The following is a 22506-nucleotide window of genomic DNA, read 5'->3' as shown; positions in this document are numbered from 1 at the left end:
CACTTGGCTTTGTTACCATTTTTTACTTCCTGGAAGTAGCCCATTTGACTTTGCAAAATTCTTCCCATCTTCCCTTCAAGACCCATCTATTATTACAAAGGCCACCGGAGTGCAAAACAAACATGCCCCTAAAACCCCAGATCAGTCTTCCTTCTGCTATATAAATCCACACAGCACTGTGCACTTTATACTGTTTGGTATTCTAGTCATTTATATACTTGTCTTAATCTCAGTTCATCCTCCTCCACCTTCTCACTAGCTGCAAAAACCTTAGAAGGGAAAAAGGAATGATTTTGTCATTATTGTTCTTGGTCAGTGCTCCCCAACACACACTTCTTTTTCCTTTGCTACTGGGGATTGAACCCAGGGCCTTGTGCATGCTAAGCAAGCACTCTACCACTCTACAATGAGCTACATTCCTAGTCCTTATAAAGTTTTTATTATGGAAATATTCGTATATATATATTTCATATATATTACGTCTAATTTCATATATACATATGTATTATAATAAAATCATCACCCAGCGTCAACAGCTAACAGCACTTGGACAATATCACACAGATACCTCCATTACTCTGTCTTCATATTTTGGATCATTTTAAAGTAAATCTCAAATAGCCTATTATTTAATCCATATATGCTCCAATATGGACGCACCTCTTGCATTTCTGTGTCCACTACCCTTGAAAGATAATTTGCATCTGTCTTCTGTTTTCTGTATTCTCTGTAACGGGAAGCACATCAGATTATTCCTGAGTGCTTATATGTGCCAGACCTTATGCTTAGCCCTGGAGGTTCCCTTTGAGCTAGAGAGTCACAACAGTACCAAGCCATAATGCTCCAAACTGAGAATTTTTACGGTTCCAGGGACGCAGCACAGGGTGCACATGGGGGGCTCAGGATCGGGACCTCAAATTGCGCTCTCTGAATTGAACCGAATCTGTTTTGTTGCTGCACGACGCGGGGTCTCCAGCAGGAGGCGCTGCAAAGGCGCTGCGGGGTCGGGGGCGGCTCGCGATTTGTTGTGTTCAGCTGCTGCGGGAACCTGGGAAGGTGGCCAGCGCTGAATTCGGGTGAAAACTGCAAGCAACAACGCCATTTAGTGGATGAGCTGGACTCCGAGCTCCAGGGCCCAAGAGGAGCCCCGAGGTTCAGGCGCCGGGCAGAGGTACGGGGGCTCTGGGCAGGCCTGGCACCTGCTCCCCAGGTCCTCTCCACTCTGAGGGTTGCCCTGGCTGCCACGGATTCCCGCCCCAACTGCCGCTCTTCCTGGTAGAATATCTGGGAGCAGGGCACAGGACAGAACGAGGAAACACCTGTTTCCAACAAGAAACGAGGTGGGGGGAAGCCCCCACCAGGTTTCCAATGGCCTCTCCTCGAGCTTGCTCTCGAGAGCCTTGTAAAAGCGCGCCCAGAAAGCCAGCAGAGATCATTTTTCAAAAAGATCGCTTTCTATTCCTTACTCCCCCCGCTTTCCAAAGCTGTAACGTCCCTTAAAAAAAAAAAAAAACTTCTTTCCTCCGTGGGGTTTCCCGCTCCTCCCAGACCCCTTAAGGCCCCCGCCTTGGTGTCTGCTGAGACCGCCACTAGTCCCAATCCTGAATTTTGCGACTGCATTCGCTTCCGGATTTTCCACTTCCTCACCCCCTGCAGAATTACAGGTGGGGAGTGGGACTCAGGGGCAGCGGAACAAAGACCCCTGTCCTGGGCCAGATGCCCCTTCGGCAGCCTCCCACCAACCCGGGTACAAGAGGGGGCTGAAGAGTGTGTGAAACCCCCAAGCCCTGGTCTCACGGCACTTTCCAAAGACCAGCAACCTGAGGATGCGTGGGAGGTGGGGACCGCCCCAGCGTAGCAGACCGACAGACAGACCCCCACTAAATAGGCCTGAGTGGCCGTGGGCGCCAACGGCCTCCACGCACTGGGCTCCGTTATTTCATCAGCAGTTTCAGAAAAACCTGCCAAAAGCAGTTATGCCTCACTGCAATGTGTAGCTTTTTCCTGCCATTTTTTTTTTCATAATAAAAGAGGGAGTGAAGCTCGCTCGCTCTCCCCCTCCACCCCCCTCTCCCAAAAAGAGCCAAATGGATACGAGAAGGGGGAAGAAAAAAAAAAAAGAACCCACACACCAATCTCTGAGGGGATGCCAGTGAGGTGTGGCTTGTATTTAAATATCCAATATGTCAATGTAAGGGGAGTGGGTATGTATATAAAGTGCTGTTTGCATTTGATAGCTCGACGAAGCCAGCTATGAGAGGCCAGGAGAGATGGATGCGGAGGGGAAGCGGCACTTTGACTGAGAGCAAGGTCAGAAGCACGCTGCCCCACTCTCCCCGCCGCTGAGAAGTTCCTTGGACGCGAACAGACGTCGACTGCAGCTGGGCAGAGCGCGGAGCGAACCAGCGAGCGAGCGCCGGCGAATCGCCCGCGCCCGCCGCGGGGAGAGGCAGTTCGCGCCCCGCGGCCCCGGCTTGGCCCGCGCGCGCCCCGCACAGCCCGCGCCGCCGTCTGCCCCGCCATGGCGGAGGTAGGGGGGGTCTTCGCCTCCTTGGACTGGGATCTGCATGGCTTCTCCTCGTCTCTGGGGAACGTGCCCTTAGCTGACTCCCCGGGTTTCCTGAACGAGCGCCTGGGCCAGATCGAGGGGAAGCTGCAGCGCGGCTCGCCCACAGACTTCGCCCACTTGAAGGGGATCCTGCGGCGCCGCCAGCTCTACTGCCGCACCGGCTTCCACCTGGAGATCTTCCCCAACGGCACAGTGCACGGCACACGCCACGACCACAGCCGCTTCGGTGAGGAAGCGACCGGGAGGAACGGGAGGCGGGCGGACGGCGCGATGGGGAGCTGACGACTCTGGGCTCCGGCTTGGAGCCCGCGGACCGCCCCTGGCGTGGTGCCGCCAGGGCCCGTCGAGGCGAGACGCGAAGGCGCGGACCTGAGCCGCGCGGCGTCCGGGAGCCCCGCACCCTTGGACGCTCTCGAGAGGGGGCGGAGGCGCCTTGCGGTGCGGCCTCTCCTTTCCCCATTCCACCCTCCCTCCCCCGGGAGCTAGGGGCTCCTTCTGGGAGCTGGATGCTGAGCCTCGGACCAAAGCAGGTGGAGCTGGGAGAGGAGTAGGAGCTTTTTACTAGGAGGTCGGGGACCGTGACTGAAGCGCAGCCCGAGCCTCGAGGGCAGCAGGCCTGTCGCGGTTGATTGCCTGGAGCAGGAGCCTGCGTGGGCCATGGGCGTGGTGGACAGGCGACCCGTCGTCCGAATCACTTTTGGATGGCAGGAACCGGGCATCCAGGGCACCTGTCTGCCTCGGGGTTGCTCTGCCCAGGGTAGGAACCAGTCCGGAAATCTAGGAAAAACTTTGCGGTGTCCATCGTGTAAGGGCACAAGTTCTGGGGCAGCTTTTGCCTAGAACTACCTCTGGACTCCTTGCCTCAGTGAGGAAATTTTACTGAGCCCACTCCCAGACCTAGAAACAGGTGTCCCCTAAACCTAGGACAGGAGGTGCCTAACCTCCACCCAGGATTGGCTCTGCCTGCCCACCACTACGCAGATCGTTGAAAGGACACAGCTGCCTATCTCACATATAGAACTAATTATACAATTAATATAAACCTTGATCTGGGACGGAGGTCATTAGGTTTCTAAGCAAATGTGTTCCCTCCTCAGTCATTTGCCATTTTTTATTTTGGATTTCCTATTCTCCCCTAAGTCATCACACCTTTCCTAGTCCTCCCATCCCCCATTGTCCTCTACTTCCTCCCAAGGTTCCTATGATTCAAGAAGGGCATGTTCTCAGCCAGCAAGAGGCTCTGCCTACTCTCAAGCATGACATGGTTCCCTTTTTCCCACCCTCCCCCACCCCCAAATCTCCCCATTCTCCTATTCTCCATGCCTTGCCAGAGCTGCATCTGGTGTGCACAGTAAAATGGTGGGGGTGGGGGACGCATGGGGGCCAGTCTCTGGGTAAGGCCAAGTCTAGCAAACAACTTAGAACCAGGGTTGGTCTTCCTTGCTGGGAGCAGGCAGGAACCCTAATGAGGTCTATGTCATCTTGGAAAAATGCACTCAAACAGAGCTGGAGTACAGTAGGTTGGGAGGGGTAATGGAGGGATGCAGGTGTCTGTATAAACTTGCAGCAGGTCCTCAAAAGGGTGATAAGGTGGGGTGGGAGGAAAGGGAGTGTTAACTTGGCTCTTTTCCCTTCCATAGCTTGTGATTTTGCAGTCCCCTTTTGTTCCTCTTCATAAGGAATGGGACTCCCACCCTGACCTCAAAGGCTCCCAGAAGTGACCTAAAGATAGTGGAATTGTTAGTACATAAAAGAAAAAATATATATTGTATATATACATTTGCATATATATACATTGGCATATATATCAGAAAAGTCACAAAATAATGGAGAAATGAGATGTGGGGGCAACAAAGGTGGAGAAACTATGAACACAGCTCCCAGCAGCTACAAGCATTTGACTCTGTGGCTGAACTGAACCCAATAACCTACAAGGTCAACATAAATCAGTAATAGGCTCTTGGGATAAGTGGTCTTTAATTACCTCCCTAAAGACACATCTTGATTTCTTTTCATCTCCCAGGCCTGCTAAGGGTGTTAAGTTTAAGGAGAAACCAAAGGAAATAAAACTGGCAGGGAAAGGGATGTTTTCACTGCTGCTTAACTGACTGCTTCATTTTTGGTTTTGCCTTTAAAATTCATTCTCATATTCACACCCCTCCCTCTCTCCTTAAGACCACCTCTGCATCACCTTTTCCCTTTCCTCCTTCCCTGACTTCCTGGCAGTTGCATGTATTTCCTGTAAAGGAAATGATAACTGGTCAAAGCTGTCTTTTTGTAACCTCCCCTGCCAACTTTCAAACACACACTTACTCCTTCTCAGTTTAGCTTTTGGCACAGAAAGAGGTGGCGTTTGAGTTTGCTAACTCTCTCCTCCCTCCACATTTGAGTTAATCAGCCAGGGTATTCAATAAATCGAAACTTTAACATTCCATAAGTGCTTTAGCAGTCAACATTCCAGCAGGGTAAAGTAGGCCAGACTTAAGATATAAAATATTATAGATTTCTGCTTGGGGGGAGGAGGTAGTCTCCAAAGGCCATGTAAAGTAAATAGCTATTTGTTGTAATTGGAGAGCAGGGCCCCCAAGGATTACCCTGGAATCCATGTGTTCAGAACGAGTCAGGCTGAGCCCAAGAGCAGCCCCGACTCCAAATAATAACCTGTTGGCACAGCATATGCTCCCCGCTCTCCATCTGCAATCAGTAGCCAGGAGTATTTCAATCCTTGCCTGGCTGGTGGTGTGGATGAGGTTCACAGGGATCCTGACATTCCTGAAGGGCACCTGTGGACTGGCAGAGCAGGACTTGGGAGCCAGACTGAAGGAGAGGCCTCCTGCCAGGTGGGATGGAGCAGACTCATGCAGCTGCTTTGGTTTTTGAGCGATCTGGTTCTTATTTGGCAAGGCGCCAAGGCAGCACTGTCTTGGCCCTGAAGGTCTGAAAGGATGGCTGAGGGAGCTCAGGCAAATCGTGGAACCAGATTAAATGACACATTAACCAGTCATCTAGCTAAGTTCTGAAGTGGTGGGGCTGAGGACAGATCAGTTTTGAGTGAGAGTCTGGGGTGAGAGGTGTAAGAAGAGAAGAGACTGGAAACTGTCAAGAAAAGGCCAGAGCCTGGACAGGTCAAGATGAGACAGAGTAGAGGGAGGTCCTGAACCTTGAAGGGGTGAGAGAACTGAGGACAAACTTTGTCTGCTTAATACTTTGCCTCCACACTTTGCTGTTAACACCCCTGTCCAGCTGTAGCTGGGAAAATATGAAAATGGCTTGTTTTCTCTCCCCTTTCATGCTGGCTGGAATTCAGGAGAAGGTTTAGAAATATCTGTTCCATCATCATGTGCCACTGGGTTCCCACAGTCTGAATCCAGCTAATAGGAAAGTTGGCAAAGGGAAATGATGCCCAAAGACAGCTGGGCAGGGATGATTCCAGCTGTTGGAGACCCCTGTTACTGGATACAACCCAAGTGACTTCCTGTATGATCTGTCCTTTGGCATCAGGGTGAACAGAGAGTTGGAGAAAAACTGTGGTGACTCAAATGGCCACACCTCTTGGTTTCATGATTTGTTCTCACACCAGGTCTTGGGCGGTGAGATCACAAGCTGCCCTCTGCTACTTAATGAGTTCAGGGTAGTCAGAGACATGGGATACTTGGAGAATGAAGGAACTAAGACTAGAAGCTTGGAAGTAATCTGCCTGAGCAAAGCAAAGAACCAAAGGCTCTGGTTGGTTGGTGGTCCTCAGAGTTTAGCACCCAGAAATGAATAATGACCCAGTTTCTAATTTCATTGCTATACTGGCTATTCTATTTTGAACATGCTCCTGTTTTTCTACATGCACCTCTAAACATAGTAGAACTAAGTAGAACTCAGTGTGATGTAGTCCAGAGTAGTGGGACAATCCCCTACCTTATGCTAGGCACTAGACCTCTCTCAATGTGGTCTTAGATCACATATTTTAGATTAGCCTTTCAATGATTTTTAATTTTTATATCATCAGTTTTTCATTAGCTTGTTAATAATCCTGTTAATCACCCATCATTCTGAGCTTACTTTGTTCAATCAAATCTCTTAAGCTGTTGTTGAATATGTTTTGGCTGAGGCACATCTCCCCATTATAGGGATGGGCAGGCATGCATATAAATAAAATGCACATAGCAAGCTTGAGGCCCTGGGTTCAATCCCCAGTACAAAAAACAAAAAAATTACAAAGAAACACAAAATGACAGTACATGTTTTCAAGAAAATACACATGGTTGCCTGATATGAGGAGGTGAATGGGGGAAATATATGGAGGTAAAAAGAAATAGATAGGGCTAAGGATGTAGCTCAATGAATGAGTGCTTGCCTAGCATGCACAAGGCCCTGAGTCCAATCCACAGTACTGCAAAATAAATAAATAAAAAGAAATAGGTAACTCAAAAGCCCTTGCACAGACCAATTATAATAATAGGTCATGAGATAGGGAGTATAGTTAATTCAGCTATCTGCACTTGAGGCTTACCCTCCCTGAACAAAACTCCAAACACGAACACCATGGGCAGTTGGTTTTTGGACCCCAGTGTGGGTTGATTCAATTGAGCTGATTTCGTTGAAGACAGCCCATCTTTCCATACTCTTGAAATTTCTTTGGATCTTGATTGAGTCATCCCTCTCAGCTATATGTCTTTTGGAACTAGGATAAGCAGTCCACCTATGATTTCTTACAAGTCATTTATTAAAATGTCAATCAAGACAGAATCTTGTATAGTACAACTGGAGATTTGAACCCATTAAATCAGTGTTTGATAAACCCCTACTTAGAACTAGCTGTTTTCTCTTCCCTCCTACCATCATGTGTCAATCTCTTTTCCCAAGACTCCTTTCTTTGAACTGTAATAGTTAATAGCAACCAGACTGGGAATAAAACTCAGCGGATTTCAATGCAAAAGACCAAAGGCCAAAACCTAAGTCCTATAGACTACTAGCAGAAGAACCTTATGTCCTTGGAACAGATATGGCTTGGCAGCAGAAATGTGCCCCCAGAGTTGCTGTGCCTGAATGCTCCACCCACCAGCCCCAGTCACTAGAGCTCCAGAAGAGACTTCCCACTGGATTTTCAAACCTTCAAATTAACCACTTATAATTTTTATTTTTAGGAATTGACTCCTACTCCCATTGTAGATTACATAAAATACTATTACCTTTAAGAATTACAGTCTTGAACTGGGCATGGTGGTGCATGCCTGTAATCCGAGCAACTCAGAAGGCTGAGGCAGGAGGATTACAAATTCAATGCCAACCTCAGCAATTTAGCAAGAACCTGTCTCAAAAACAGAAATAAAATGGTCTGGTGGTGTGGCTTAGTGGTTAAGTGCCCTTGGGTTCAATCCCTGGTACCAAAAAAATTTCTGAAAGGAAAGACAGCTAGATATGAGCTTACTTCATACTTTTGGATACTTCAGACAATTTTTGTCAAATTTCTGATCTTCAAAATGTTGAAAATTGTAGTTAGAAACAGGAATATCAAAGAAGAATGTAGTTGACTATTATGCCTATATCCAGTTGATAGATGTGCTACAGCATGTTAGGACAAACTTATGAAGTCTTCAGTACCACGAGAATTTCATTTCTGGGTCCTTTTACCCTCTTTGTGGTTGATTTTTTTCTCTTCCTGTGGAGTAAACAAAAACATTTAAAAATCTTCACCTCTAACCTTGTCAGCTAGAGGGACATTTCTGAATTTCTTCCCTTTCCCCTTAAAGTTGCAACATCTCAAATCAGTTTGAAGTCCAATGCTACCTGCCAACTCTGCGTGGATAGACAGAATTCTCAAGAGAAGGGATAAAATGACAGGCTTGTCAGCTTGGGGCTGCACTAGCTGAGAACACTTAGAAGAAAGCTCTCAGGAGGCCAAGTTTTGCCTCCTGCCATAAACAGGGGAAGCAAAGTTAGTGGCCTGTGTGGCCTTTGTTAGAGTCAGCTACAGGCAGTTGACAGCCTCATGTGGCTTGAAGGACATGGGAGCTGAGAGGGTGCAAAACAAGTTCAGCCTAGAGGACAGCAAGGTAATGCTGTGTACTCTGGGGATGAGGGAAGTGACTTTGGGAAAGATACAGAAACCTGTCCTCATTCCTGCATTGAAAAAGCTGCCTTCCTGGTTCTTAAAAAGTATGTTGTTTGTTTGTTTGTTCCACACCAGGGATTGAATACAGGGGCAATTAACCACTGAGCCACATCCTTGCCCCTTTTTATTTTATTTTTTTTTATTTTGAGACAGGGTCTCACTAAGTTGCTTAGGGCCTTGCTAAGTTGCTGAGGCTGGCTTTGAACTTGCGATCTTCCTGCCTCAGTCTCCCAAGTTGCTGGGATTACAGGCATATGCCACCACCCAGCCAAATGGGTGGTATTTGACAGCAATAGCATCTTATAATTATGGAGTTTCTGTAGCCAAAGCTTCTCCATGGTCTCTTCTTCATAATATACCTAAGAGGACCGGGGATGTAGTTCAATGGTAGAGTGCTTACGAGCATGCTCAAGGCCCTGGGTTCAATCCTCAGCACCACAAAATAAATACACAAAGATGTGCCTGAGAGTGTTAAGTAGAGGCAGAGATTGTTTTCCCCATTTTATGCATGGAAAAATTGAGGCCTAGAGAGACTAAGCACCTTCTCCAAGGTTTCATTCTGACAGCATAATTCACCACAGGCACCCAGCGCTGGCCTCCAGTTGGGAGTAAATGACTGGTAGCTCCTGTCACCTGAATAGCTTTCTCTGAACTTGATGTTAGTAACAGAATGGCACTCTCTTTTGCTCTAGGAATTCTGGAGTTTATTAGTCTGGCTGTGGGACTGATAAGCATACGGGGAGTGGACTCTGGCCTATACCTAGGAATGAATGAACGAGGAGAACTGTATGGATCGGTAAGTTTCAGGTTTTCTTTCCCTCAGAAGCTAGTTTCACCAGTATTTGGACAATGTAAGGCAAAAGGATAAAAATTGTATCTAGCACTTGAAAACACTTTTGTCAAGTATAAAGGATTAGTGTATTCTTGTTACATCTTGGCAGCCCCCCATCAGAATGTAAGCTTTTCTGTGATATGTTTGCCTCACTTTTTCCATTGGAGGGCCAGCTGCTCTGATGAGAACAGTAAGCTGTGCCGGTCTGTCAGTAGATGGCCAGGGTTCAGGACATTAACCTTCCTAAGGAGCACGTCTCAGTTTTAATGTGTGCCCAGAGGAGTAGCAGGCACAAAAATAGGCAGTAGAAGAGCTGGCCTTCAAATTGAGGATCTGGGGTTAAAAATGCAGTTCCTGATTTCCATATTGCTTCAGCTGAGTCCCAAAGGCCAAATGAAACAAACAAATGAAGAATGAGGGTTTCAGGGTCTGGTGACAGCTCTGAGCCCCTCAGTACGACTGGGATGACTATAGTACATTTTCTCTATTCTGGAAGCTAGCCCAGCACTGGGGAATGGTAAGTGACTTTGCTGACCTTAACCCTTTCAGGGGATCCCAACTCCTGGCTCAGACTTTTGAGTCACATAGCATGCTTTCTGGCTGCCTACACCCCATGGAATCAGAACACATTTTTCCCTGACACCTAAGAGATAGGCCTGTCCCCAGCACTCAGTATCGGCAACCCCAGCAAGTAGTATGGTGGCCGGATCAAGTGTGAGAAGGGACAGAGGCAAGAGACCCAGGAGCTGCCAGCTTGAAGTAGCCAGATTGGAGAAGCTTTTCAAGGAGATCTTTTCTGAGCTTTCCAACTGACAGGCCTGAGACCCTTCATTAGGAGAGATCACAGCTCACCTCCCATGGAGCTTTATATAGATCCAAGGCCTTTGCCTGTCAGTGAATATGGTTAACTGTAATCTCAATGGATTTGAATGCTATTAGCCCTAAGTAGGGAGAATGCTCAGTGGGTGCCAGCAGGGCCTTGGAGGGCCATAGCAGAAATTCTCAGGCTCAAAGAGCCAGCTGAGGCCATCCCCTCCACTTCCTTCCTTCAGGAAAGATCTCACTGAAAACATTTTTGTGTGGCTCAGGAAAGAGGATGAAGGAGATACAGTCAGGAGTATTTTGTGCTCTTTGGAAGACAGATATCTCAGTAATACAGGGCAAGGGGACTGAAATTTTCTAATGTCATTGTGCTGTTGATATTTCAGTGTTTCTCCACCAGCAAGCTGGGATGGGAGAAAGAGTCATATAATGGGTTCTGCTTTATTTTCTCACCCTCACAGAAGAAACTCACACGTGAATGTGTTTTCCGGGAACAGTTTGAAGAAAACTGGTACAACACCTATGCATCCACCTTGTACAAACACTCGGACTCGGAGAGACAGTATTATGTGGCCCTGAATAAAGACGGCTCACCCCGGGAGGGATACAGGACTAAACGGCACCAGAAATTTACTCACTTTTTGCCCAGGCCAGTAGATCCTTCTAAGTTGCCCTCCATGTCCAGAGACCTCTTCCGCTATAGGTAATGGACCTCTGGTGTGACCTCTGTGACCCATGTACTCTGGGGCCACAGTTGTCTCTGCAAGCACTATACTCGTAGCTTTTGAATCCTTCCTTCCTATCAATTTAGATAACACAGAAGCACTTACCGTTCAACTTGACCTAGCTGTTCCCTTGTTCAAAGTGTATATCAAGGTTGGGTTATTTTGGGGAGGGATGGGGGGAGGGGTGGGCCCAAGGGAATCTTGTATATACTTTTTTCTTTATTCATGTTTTTCCCCTGAGGTGGCACAAAAAATAATGGGGCCTCTGCCAAGGACCGGGGGTGTCTTGCCCCACAATCTACCCAAATACCTTGACAATGGGTATAAACAAAAGACCAAGGAATCTGCCATAGATGCTACCTACAGAGCTTTGGAAAAGTCTCATTAAGGAAATCACTGGGGCTCCAGCCCTGCTGCAAGCCATCCCTACATTGGCTCTGCAGATTTCTCATTCGTCCTGACATGCAGTTTTCCTGCCATTGGAAGTGGGAGATGGGGTAGGTTATAAGAAAATGATATTAAAATGTAAGCATGGATACTGTGCATAAGGACAAACTATTTATGAAATGTATATGCTATTTATTTTATATATTTATTTATTTCAAAATAATTTTATTTTTAATGAGAGATGCTATGACTGGATTTTCATCAGAAAGAATAAGGTCCTACTGAAACAGGATAAAATGAATTATTAAAGGCTTTTATTGGCAATAAAATTGTCTTTATATTGTAAACCACTGTCTAATTCTATTGATTTGTACATTTGGTAGGATTAGAACATTGGCCGGCTTCTTTCTCTCCAACTCATTAGAATTTCCTAATGTCAGTGTTACACTGACAGTGCCAGATGACTCCATCATCCAGCATGTTAGCATTATCTAAGGCCCTATATGAAGCCCTGGTGGTTCTTTTAGGTCCTATGACTTTCTTTTTTTTTTTTTTTTTTTGGGGGGGGGCGCTGGGGATCGAACCCAGGGCCTTGTGCTTACAAAGCAAGCACTCTACCGAGTGAGCTATCTCCCCAGCCCCAACAATACTGATTTTAGCGTATTTTTTTTTTCTGTGCTGGGGACTTGAACTCTGGGCCTTGTGCTTGTGAGGCAAGCACTCTACCAGCTGAGCTATATCCCCAGCCCAGTCCTATGACTTTCAACTTCATGGTGAATCAAAATTTTAGGAAGGCCTAAATCAATGAACTCTTAACAAGCTCCCAGTTGTGCTTAGGATTAGGCATAGAGAGTCCCTCCTTGGGGACTTAGGTAGGCCCAGCACCCCAAGGTCAGAAATCCTCCTTGGTAACATCTTCAGATATCAAGGTGAAGAGATTACAAATAAACAAGTCAACAGGGAGACTGATTTATGGAGACAGTTCAACTTCCCTTCTAGATGTATCCTGTTCTTCCACTTTACCCACATTCCCATCATCTGCTAGTGCTTCTTTTAGGAACTTCTGGAGAGCTGTTGGCACATTCCCCTAAAGCATTGCATGCTCTCTTGACTAGCTTCATCACCTGAATAATACTGGTTAAAGATGTGAATTACCAGAAACTCTGGGATGTGGCCCAGTAACCTGTGTGCTAACAAGCCTTCCAGGGGTGCTCTCTGTGCACAATAGAGTTTGAGAATTCATGCCCTATAGAAAAAGTTTTTAATTGCTTTTGCAGCCAAATGGTTTATAAATTAAGTTTCAGGGTAACTTTAATTCATAAAACAAATGGAGAGTAGCTGTATTTGAAGTGGGGATGGCATACCTTGGAGTTCCCCCTTTCCCAGAATAGCCCCTGAGATATCTTGGGGTTTTAAATCTCTGGCCCCTTTACTGACATTTACAGAGGCAAGAGCATGGAATTATTTGCATTTGCATAGTGAATGTTCTCAGGAAACAAGAATCAAAGGGACAATATTAATTAGTACACAGATATTATGAAGGCCTGGTGGGAAAAGATTATAGATCTGGGACAGTTTTTCTAGTATTCCTCAAATCCCATCATGTAGGCATCTGCAATTGTCCCAACTTATTGTGTGGGTTAAAAAAATAGCTTAGGTACAAGCTCACTTGAATAGCAAAGCCTAAATCCCCAGTACCACACACACACACACACACACACACACACACACACACACACACAATGCAAAACCAAGGGCCGGTGGTATAGCTCAGTAGTAGGACACTTGTCTAGCATATGCAAAGCCCTAGATCAAACCCCAGCACCATAAACAAACAAAGCAAAACCAAAAGATCTGTTAAAGCTCACCCATATTCTAAGTACCCAACAGAGAAGCCATACATATTAGAATATGTACCAGAAATAGCAAATAAGACTATATGAAGACTGGGGTTGTAGCTCAGTGGCAGAGCACTTGCGTTGTACATGTGAGGCACTGGGTTCGATCCTCAGCACCACATAAAAACAAAGGCAAAAAAAAAGACTATATGATAAAAGTGCTATATTGCATGACTTGCATAATCATCAGCTAGAATGCTAATCAGTGGAACCACCAAGGTGGAGATGTGAGTGGGCTAGAGCCAGTTTCCCCATAGAGGTAATGCCTGCTGTGAAGAACAGCAAGATTTGGAAAAGCAAAGAGGCCGATGGTGGTGTTCATGTTGGGCTGAGGGGAAAAGACACTACCTCTAGAATTCTCTGGAAGAAGTCTAAAAACCAGCTACATGACATCATTTTTTATCACATTGATTTTAATAAGTGCCATCCTTTTTGGTTTTTGTTTTTTTTTTTGAGACAAGTTTTCACCATGTTACCCAGGCTGACCTACAAATTTCTGGGCTCAAGTAATCCTTGCTCCTCAACCTCCCAATTTATGGGACTACTCGCTTCATTCACACCTTGACTTTTTTCTTCTTCTCCTTCTCCTTCTTCTCTTTTTTTTTTGGGAGGGTGGGGTGGGGGAGATACTGGGAATTGAACCCAGGAATGCTTAACCACTAAGCTCTATCCCCAACCCTTTTTATTTTTTACTTTGAGATAGGTCCTTGCTAAGTTGCTGAGGCTGGCCTCAAGCTCCATCCTCCTACCTCAGCCTCCTGAGTTGATGGGATTATAGGCATGTGCCACCACACCCACCTCACACCTTGATTTTAAAAATGAAATTTTACCTATGTTATCTGTGTTCAGCTGCCTAAAACCCTTTTTTTTTTTTTTTTTTTTTTTTTTTGGTGGTAGTGCTAGGGATTGAACCCAAGGCCTTGTGCATGCTAGGAAAATGCTCTACCAACTGAGCTATAACCCCAGCCCTGCAAAAACTTCTGACACACAGCCACAACTTCTGACGATATGTGAGATACATGAGATCTACTATAACTGATAGGAAACTGGTACTTCTCTATGAGCAAGGCCAGTGTTACTCATGTGGGGTAGTTGAAATGACTACCAGCACTCTACAACAGGGAAGGATTTACAAGAAAAATGCCACTGTAACAAGGGAAAGACACCAAATCCTATGTCAGTCCTTACCTTTTTCCTCTAGAAATGGGAGGGGAAATGACTAGAAGGATGGTGTGGCTTCCCAGGGTGCAGGAGGAGCTCACTCTTGGTGTTGAGCTTTGAGGGCTAACAAGGATTGGTACATGTGGCCAGAAACGGCAATAGGAAACTGTTCTTATTTTCAAAAAGAAGGGAACAATGAATTCTGGAAATGGAAATGTAAGATTTATGAGCTAGTACCAGTAGATTAGTTGACAATTGATTGACATCATATCCTCGAAGTGCTAAAGTAATGGATCTAGTAGCAACCTAAAGGGATATATAGACTCTGGAATATATGTAAACTATATATGTAAAATATATGTAAGGGATATATGTAAACTCTGGAATTCCAGTTTTGGATGAAAATGTGTAGAGACCCTTTCTTATTTGTCTGTGCATCCCTTCCCCATATCTAGGATGTTCCTGGAACAGAACACACACTTTGGGAATGTTTGTTGAATAAATTAATGGTTGGTTGAATAAATGAATGAATGCACAAAGACATAGATGCCTTTATTAGGGGAGTGTGTGTGTGTGTGTGTGTGTGTGTGTGTGTGTGTGGTGTGTATGTGTGAGAGAGACAGAGAGATGCTGAGCTAGAAAGTAAATACATTATATAACAGAATCATCTGAAGTGTTGTATTAAGTCCTAAGTATGCTTAAATAGACACAATGACAAACTTGAGTGTGTCTCAGGAGAGATAGTGAGTTCCCTGTCACAGGAAGTATTTAAGCAGGGGCTAGACAACCACTTGACAAGGATATTGCATCACTTAAAGTAGACAGGGTGAATACTAGATAAAGAGGGTATGATGTGATAATAGTTTTCTAACTATATATTCTGTAGCACTCCCAGAATTCTGAGCACCAATGGTGTTTCAAGAAAGAATATGTAAGACATAAAAGTGCTACACAACTGCTATTCCAGGCCAAGAAAAATACTTAGACAAGAGGTTTCAAACTATATATATATATATATATATATATATAGATATGTGTGTGTGTCGATAGATAGATAGATAGATAGATAGATAGATAGATAGATAGACAGATGGATGTAGATAGATGTCTGACCATTCAGTGATCCTCAAAAGGTGTCCCGAAGGCTAGGAGCAACAACCCTAAAAGTTTCCACAGGCTTGAGGCATCTGGCATGAGAATGAGGAGTTCCCATGATCCTATGTGAAAACCTTGACAGAGTCTTTAGGTGCTTTTCCCCACTGTATATGTGGAACCTTTGACTCCTGTGCTCTAAAAAAAATAGCTTCAAGTTTGTCAGCAAGAATATTAGAGTGGAAGGAGGGAGAAGCTGGGTGGCTGCCCTGCTCAGTGGCTGTGAACAAAGCCCAACCCCAGGCCAGCCCTGACAGCAGTCCCAATAGCAAGCCTCCTTCCCCTCCCTACACTCCCTTTTTTTTAATCTCCACTACCACTGCTGAATGTTGCTGTCTTAGTCCATTTTCTGTTGCTATGACTCAATACTACAGACTATTTTACTAAAAACAAATCTATTTGGCTTACAGTTCTGCAGGCTGGGAAGTTCAAGGTCAGGCAGCTGTATCTGGTGAGGTCCTTCTTGCTAGTGGAGACACTGTGAAGAGTCCCAAGGTGGTGCAGGGCATCACACAGCAAGACAGATATCCTAGCTTAGGTCTCTCCTCCTCTTATAAAGTCACAGTCCCACTGGATTAGGGCCCCACCCTTATGGCTTCATTTAACCTTAATTACCTCCCAAAGGTCCCACCTACAAATACCACAGTCAGATTAAGTTTCCACCTTCTTAATACCTCACAATGGGGATTGAGTTTCAACAGGAATTTTGATGGGGACATTTAAACCATAACTGTTGTTCTTGCTCAAAAAAAAAAAAAAAAAAAAAAAAAAAACAACCAAGATACTGAACTCACCAGGCTGAGACAGAAGGAGCTTATCAAAGCCATCAGGGCAGGAACCCTCCCAAAAGGAATTTAATCAAAGGCTTAAAATATAAAAAGATCCCAAGTTTACCTTACCTCCAAGCTACGGCACTACTCAACCACAGAATCCCTGGCTGCCTCATCAGAAATCCATCAGGCTCAGGGATTTAGCCAGGCCACAGATCACCTGGGCTCAGTCCAAGCTGCCTAGAGGACATAAAGCTTCAGACTTTCTCCTCCTGAAGAGGTTGGCCCGTGGGGACCGTTTTGCTCCTCCCTGGAGTAGTTGGAGGTCCATTGCCTTCTCCCCCCATTTCACAGGCTGGGTTCTGTCAGAGAAGAACATGGAAGTTAGGGAGAAGGGGACCAGAGAGGACGGATTCTCTCTTTCGAAAAAATACATATTTATTGTCAGTCATCTAATGCCCTTGCTTAAAAGGAAGATCCGAACATTTTAGTTCATCATTCCTAGAGCTCCATCATCCTCCACAGAAAATGGAAGAACTTTTTAGTAGGCCTCTATACCAGGGCCTGATGGCAAGTGCGGAGAAACCCAACTGCCTCCTTGACCCTCTCCCTACCCCTTCATCCCAGCGTAGGCTGCATTTCCCCCTCAGCAGCTTTTTCTTTAAAATTTTTTGAATTTGATCTAATTAGTTATACATAACAGTAGAATGCATTTTGACATATCATACCTAAATGGAGTATAACTTCTCATTCTTCTGGTTTTACATGCTGTAGGATTACACTGGTCATGTAGTCATATATGCACACAGGGTAATAATGTCTGATTCATTCTACTACTCTTCCCACCCCACTACCCCTCCCCTCCCTTCACTTCCCTCTGCCTAGTCCAAAGTACCTCTATTCTTCCCTAGTACCCCCTTATTGTGAATTAGCATCTGCACATCAGAGAAAACATTTGGCCTTTGATTCTTTGGGATTGGTTTATTTCACTTAGCATGATATTCTCCACCTCCATGTTTTAGTAAGCTTTTTCACTGCTGTGACTAAAAGATCTTACCAGAACAATTTTAAAGGAGGAAAAGTTTATTTGAGGACTCACGGTTTCAGAGATCTTAGTCCATCGAAGGCCGGCTCCAGTCCTCAGGGCTCAAGGTGAGGCAGAACATCATGGCAGAAGAGCTTGGCAGAGGGAAGCAGCTCTCATCATCGGGAAGCAGAGAGAGACTCCACCCTCCAGACACAAAATATATACCCCATAGCCACTCCCAAATTCACACCTCCTCCAACCACACCCTAACACTTCAATTAATCTCATCAGGGATTAATTCACTGATTGGATTAAGACTCTTAAAATCGAAGCACTTCTCCTCTGAACCTTTCTGCATTGTCTCACATGTGAACTTTTGGGCGACATCTCACATCCAAACCACAACAATCCATTTACTGGCAAATGCCATATTGCATTATTTTTTATGTCTGAATAATATTCCACTGTGTATATATACCACAATTTCTTTATCCATTCATCTGTTGAAGGGCATCTAGGTTGGTTCCATAGTTTAGCTATTGTAAGCTAAGCTCTGCAGCTTTTTCAATCAACTGCTTTTGTTTTGTTTTGTTTATTTTGGGTGCTAGGGATTGAACCCATGGGCATTTTACCACTGAGTTATATCCCCAGAACTTTTTAACTTTTATTTTGAGACAAGATCTCACTAAGTTGCTGAGGGTCTCACTAAGTTACTGACCCTGGCCTCGAATTTGCAATCCTCCTGCCTTAGCATCCCAAATCCCTTGGATTACAGGTGTGTGCCACCACACTTGGCTTCAACTCTATTCTTTAATGGAGCCAAAGGCAAACAGATGATATGTATTTCAGGCCATTTTTTTTCTGCAGTGCTAGCAATGGAACCCTGGGTCTCCTGCAAGCTAGGCAAGCATTCTATGACAGAGCTATTCCCCAGATTCCAACCTCATTTTATTTATTTAGGTACTTGGGATTGAACCCAGGGGTGCTTAACCACTGACCACGTACCAAGCCCTTTTTAAACTTTTTCTTTTGAGACAGGGTCTCACTAAGTTGCTGAGGCTGGCCTTGAAGTTGCCATTCTCCTGCCTCAGCCTCCCGAGTCACTGGGATTAGAGGTGTGAGCCACCATGCCTGGCCCAACCTTATTTTAAAGCAGATTTCTTTACTACCTCTTTGTGAACAAAATTTTTAATTCATTGATTCAATGAGTATTTACTGAACACTTATTACATCTTCAGAGGTATAAAGATAAGACATAGTCTCTCTCCTTAAGACATGGTCTAGCCAGAACGATAAACATAATAAGCAAGTCAATCTACAGATGGTAATAAGTGCTATAAAGAAAGAATATAAGGTGTTGTAAGAGTGTATATGGGGGGAGTCACATGTGTTGGCCTGTGTTTGTAGTCCCAGCTACTTGGGAGACTGAGACAGGAGGATCATTTCAACTCAGGAGTTTAAGACCAACCAGGGCAACATAATGGAGTCTTTTCTCAAAATGTGTGTATATTGAGGAGGAACAACCTATTCAGGAGATTAGGGACGATTTCCTGAAAAAGTGATGCTTAGATTGAGCAAAGAAGGATGAGTAGGAGTTAGCAGGAATAGCATTTCAGGCAGAATGAATAGGAATATGTAAAAGTTCAGGGGCAGGAAAGAGACTTGATCAAAAACCTACAAGAAAGCAGTATAGTTAGTGATGTAGTAAGCCACAGTGTCCTCACCTGTAAAACAGGGAGATCATAGTACCTACCTTGAGGGTTGTTGCTGTGAAAAGTAAATAAGATGATGTATGGAAAGTATAAAGTGCTTACCTTAGCACCTGACATGCAGTGAGTGTTCAGTGAATGTTAGCTATTGCTGTAAATGTTTGTATTGTTATTTTTTAGTAGTAGTAATCTGAAGACATGAATGAACACATGTGCCAGTCCATCCCCTTGCCAACAGGTATGATTCTGCTGGGATTTTATATAGGACAGATGCCAGAAAGCAAGGTGGCACATGGGACAGCCATGTCATACAAATGATGGCATCTTACTAAGAACATCTAATTAAAGTACCCACCTGGAAACTCCATCTTCTAATGTACTTGGTATGAAACTGGGATTTACCTAGGGTCTCACACATTCCAGCCAAGTGCTCTACCACTGAGTTAAATCCCCAGTCATACTTTAGTTATTTTTTAACGGTGCAACCTAGAGGGCCCAGGGTACTCTCTTCTCCTTGTCCCATATATCCCAAGCTATCCTTTCTATATTTCTCTTCCTTACAGTGTTTACAGTGCTTTCTGATCCCTAACCCAGTCCTCTTTAAAGTACGCTAGACACCTAGTAACCTTCTGGTGTCAGGTACATGTTTGCCCTGTTGGTTTCCAATGTCTTGTGTCCCACCCAGTTGTAAGTGTTCCAAAATTTCCTAAGCCCATCACATCATCCAGGTCTCACCTAATATTAAAATCTGTAGGCTTCCTCAAGCTTCCCACTTAGGCTCTTTTGCCCACACTTAATAGGTCCCAGAACTCTCCCCCAGTAAAATCTCAAGACAGGCTTCTCAGTTTACAACCTGAATATCAATCATATATATCTACTACAAGTTAACTTCGCCCCCTCAAAGCCCCATCCAACTCATTTAAAGTGCTATCTTTCTCTGCTTCTGCTCCTAGGTTGCCAACATTGCTAGACAGAGCTATGAGATATCTGGTCATCAGAGGTCTCCACTGCAAATACAATCTTGTCAACTTCAAGTGGATCAACCCTTTTCTGTTTGACAATCATTGGATTCATCTAGTTTTGATTGTCTGGCATTCATCATAACTCATCATAAAATTCCCTAACACCTGAACAACTTTGTGTGGCTTGACATTTATCAAACATACCAAGTAAACACCTGGTGTAATTTTCTAAAAATACAGACTCCTGTTGGGCATGCTGGCTCATGCCTGTGATCCCAGTGACTCCAGAGGCTGAAGCAGGAGGATTGAAAGTTCAAGGCCAGCCTCAGCAATTTAGTGAGACTCTATATCAAAATTTTAAAAAATAATAAAAAGGGCTGAGGACATAGCTCAGTGGTAGAGGACCCTAAGTCCAATTCCTAGTACCAAATAAAGTTTGTAATTAACTTAATTTTTAATTAATTTTGTTTTCAGGATTTCCAACTGAGAGACTTGATTATTTATATTAATTTTTCTTTTTTAAATTTTTTTAGTTGTTAATGGACCTTTATTTTATTTTATTTAACCTTGATTTTATTTATTTATACATGGTGCTGAGAATTGAACCCAGTGCCCACACATGCTAGGCAAGCTCTCTACCACTGAGCCACACCCCCAGCCCCTCTAACTTTTTGATCTCGCTTAACATTCTTAAATATTATTGAGTACCTGCAAGAACTTTTGCTTATGTGGGTCATCATTTTTGATACTTACTTTATTAGAAATTAAAATTCAGAGATTTTTATTATGTTTTTTAAAATAAAAATAAATCCATTACACATTAACATAAATAGCATTTTTATAAAAAAAAAACTACATTCTCAAAATTCAATTAGAAGAGCAATATTATTTTTATATTTTCCCTTCTTTAAACGTCTGTCTTTTGAGTGGTGGGTACTGGGAATTGAACCAGGGATGCTTAACCACTGAATCACATCCCCAGCCCTTTTTATTTTTTATTTAGAGACAGGGTCTCACTAAGTTCTTCAGTACCTTGCTAAATTGTTGAGGCTGGCTCTGAACTTGCCATCCTCCTGTCTCAACCTCCTAAATTTCTGGGATTACAGGTATGCGCCAGTATGTCCAGCTAATGTTTGTCTTAATAGAATACAGCTTCAGTCTTGTATCTGCTTCTGCATTCAGTCTGTTGTGATGTGTTGGACTGAAGAATAGGGAGAAAATCCAGCTTCTTGTAGAAATGTGATCAGAAAAGAGTCTTATGGACCCCCAAGAGCTCTAGGACCATAATTTGAGAATCACAGATCTATATATATTGAACACGTCCCCACATGATTCTTATCATGAGAATAGGACATAAGCACTTCCTTAGTTCACAAGAGACATTGCAAATCTCCATTTGTCTCAAGCTCTCAGTTCCAGCCAGTTGTCAATCAGATACTCTTTGATTTCTCTCCACAAATGAACCTCCCTCACATTTTATATGAAGGCCCAGCCACTCAGTAGTGGCTACCTATCAATTGGTTTTTTTTTTTTTTCTGGTGTTTTTTAGTTTTGCTTATTTATTCTAAAGAAAAATATTCATTTTTTATAGTGGTAAAAATATATAGCAAAATTTGTCATTTTAACTACTTTTAAATGTAGAATTCAAGGACATTAATTACATTCACAGAGTTGTGCAACTATCACAACTGTATTTCCAAAACTTTTTCATTACCCCAAACAAAACCTCTGAAAATATTAAGCAATATCTCCTCATTATCCCCTCCTCCCAGGCCCTCATAACCCCTAATCTACTTTCAGTCTCTATGGATTTTCTTATCCTGGACATTTCACATAAACTGAATCATACAATACACAATGTTTTGTGACTGTCTTTTTTCATGGTTGAATAGCATTCCATTATAAGAACATACCATATTTTGTTTCATTTGTCAGTTGCTAGACATTTGGGCTATTTCCACTTTGGGGCTATGATGAATAATACTGCTATGAATATTCATGCACAAGCTTGTAAAACACATATTTTCATTTCTTTTGAGTATGTCCCTAGTAGCAGAATTGTTAAATTCTATGATACCTCTATGGTTAACCAATTGAAGATCCAGCAAACAGTTTTCCAAAGAGGCTTGATCATTTTGCATTCTTACCAATAATAGGCAAGGGTTCCAATTTCTCTAAATCCTCACCACCCCTTGTTATTTTCCACCTTTTTATTATAGCCATTCTAGTTGGGTGTGAAGTGGTATCTCATTGTAATTTTTAAAGTCAGTGTTATTTTTAATTGACAAATCATATATTTATGGGGTACGATGCAATAATTAGATATATGTATACAATGTAGAATATTAAATAGAACTAATTAAAATGATATTCATCACTAAACTTA

The 22506-nt window shown here is 43.9% G+C and overlaps 1 protein-coding gene across 3 annotated transcripts; it reads left to right on the top strand.

Annotated features, from left to right (window-relative positions):
* Nucleotides 1-1039: 1039 nt before the first annotated feature.
* On the top strand, nucleotides 1040-20582 carry FGF16 (fibroblast growth factor 16). 3 transcript variants are annotated; one of them, XM_079124519.1, is made up of 5 exons: nucleotides 1040-1171; nucleotides 2238-2795; nucleotides 9368-9471; nucleotides 10791-11032; nucleotides 20112-20582. In XM_079124519.1, exons 2-5 carry the CDS (start codon nucleotides 2522-2524, stop codon nucleotides 20260-20262), a joined length of 771 nt encoding a protein of 256 aa, XP_078980645.1. In that variant the 5' UTR covers nucleotides 1040-1171; nucleotides 2238-2521; the 3' UTR covers nucleotides 20263-20582. The 3 variants fall into 3 exon arrangements, with proteins under 3 accessions (XP_078980645.1, XP_078980647.1, XP_078980646.1); XM_079124521.1 differs by lacking the exon at nucleotides 20112-20582 and having other exon boundaries at nucleotides 1044-1171; nucleotides 10791-11900; XM_079124520.1 differs by lacking the exon at nucleotides 1040-1171 and having other exon boundaries at nucleotides 2014-2795.
* The last annotated feature ends 1924 nt before the right edge of the window (nucleotides 20583-22506 follow it).

Source organism: Sciurus vulgaris (assembly GCF_902686455.1).
Source record: "Sciurus vulgaris genome assembly, chromosome: X".
In the NCBI taxonomy this organism is placed as follows: Eukaryota; Metazoa; Chordata; class Mammalia; order Rodentia; family Sciuridae; genus Sciurus; species Sciurus vulgaris.
This window is presented reverse-complemented; position numbering and strand designations above follow the sequence as displayed.

Bases quoted from the DNA above. Each gene is read 5' to 3' on its own strand.
- FGF16 (XM_079124519.1), top strand. From the start codon at position 2,522: ATGGCGGAGGTAGGGGGGGTCTTCGCCTCCTTGGACTGGGATCTGCAT. The intron at 9,472-10,790 runs GTAAGTTTCAGG...TCACCCTCACAG, and splicing joins GAGGAGAACTGTATGGATCG to AAGAAACTCACACGTGAATG. The intron at 11,033-20,111 runs GTAATGGACCTC...TTCTGCTCCTAG, and splicing joins AGAGACCTCTTCCGCTATAG to GTTGCCAACATTGCTAGACA.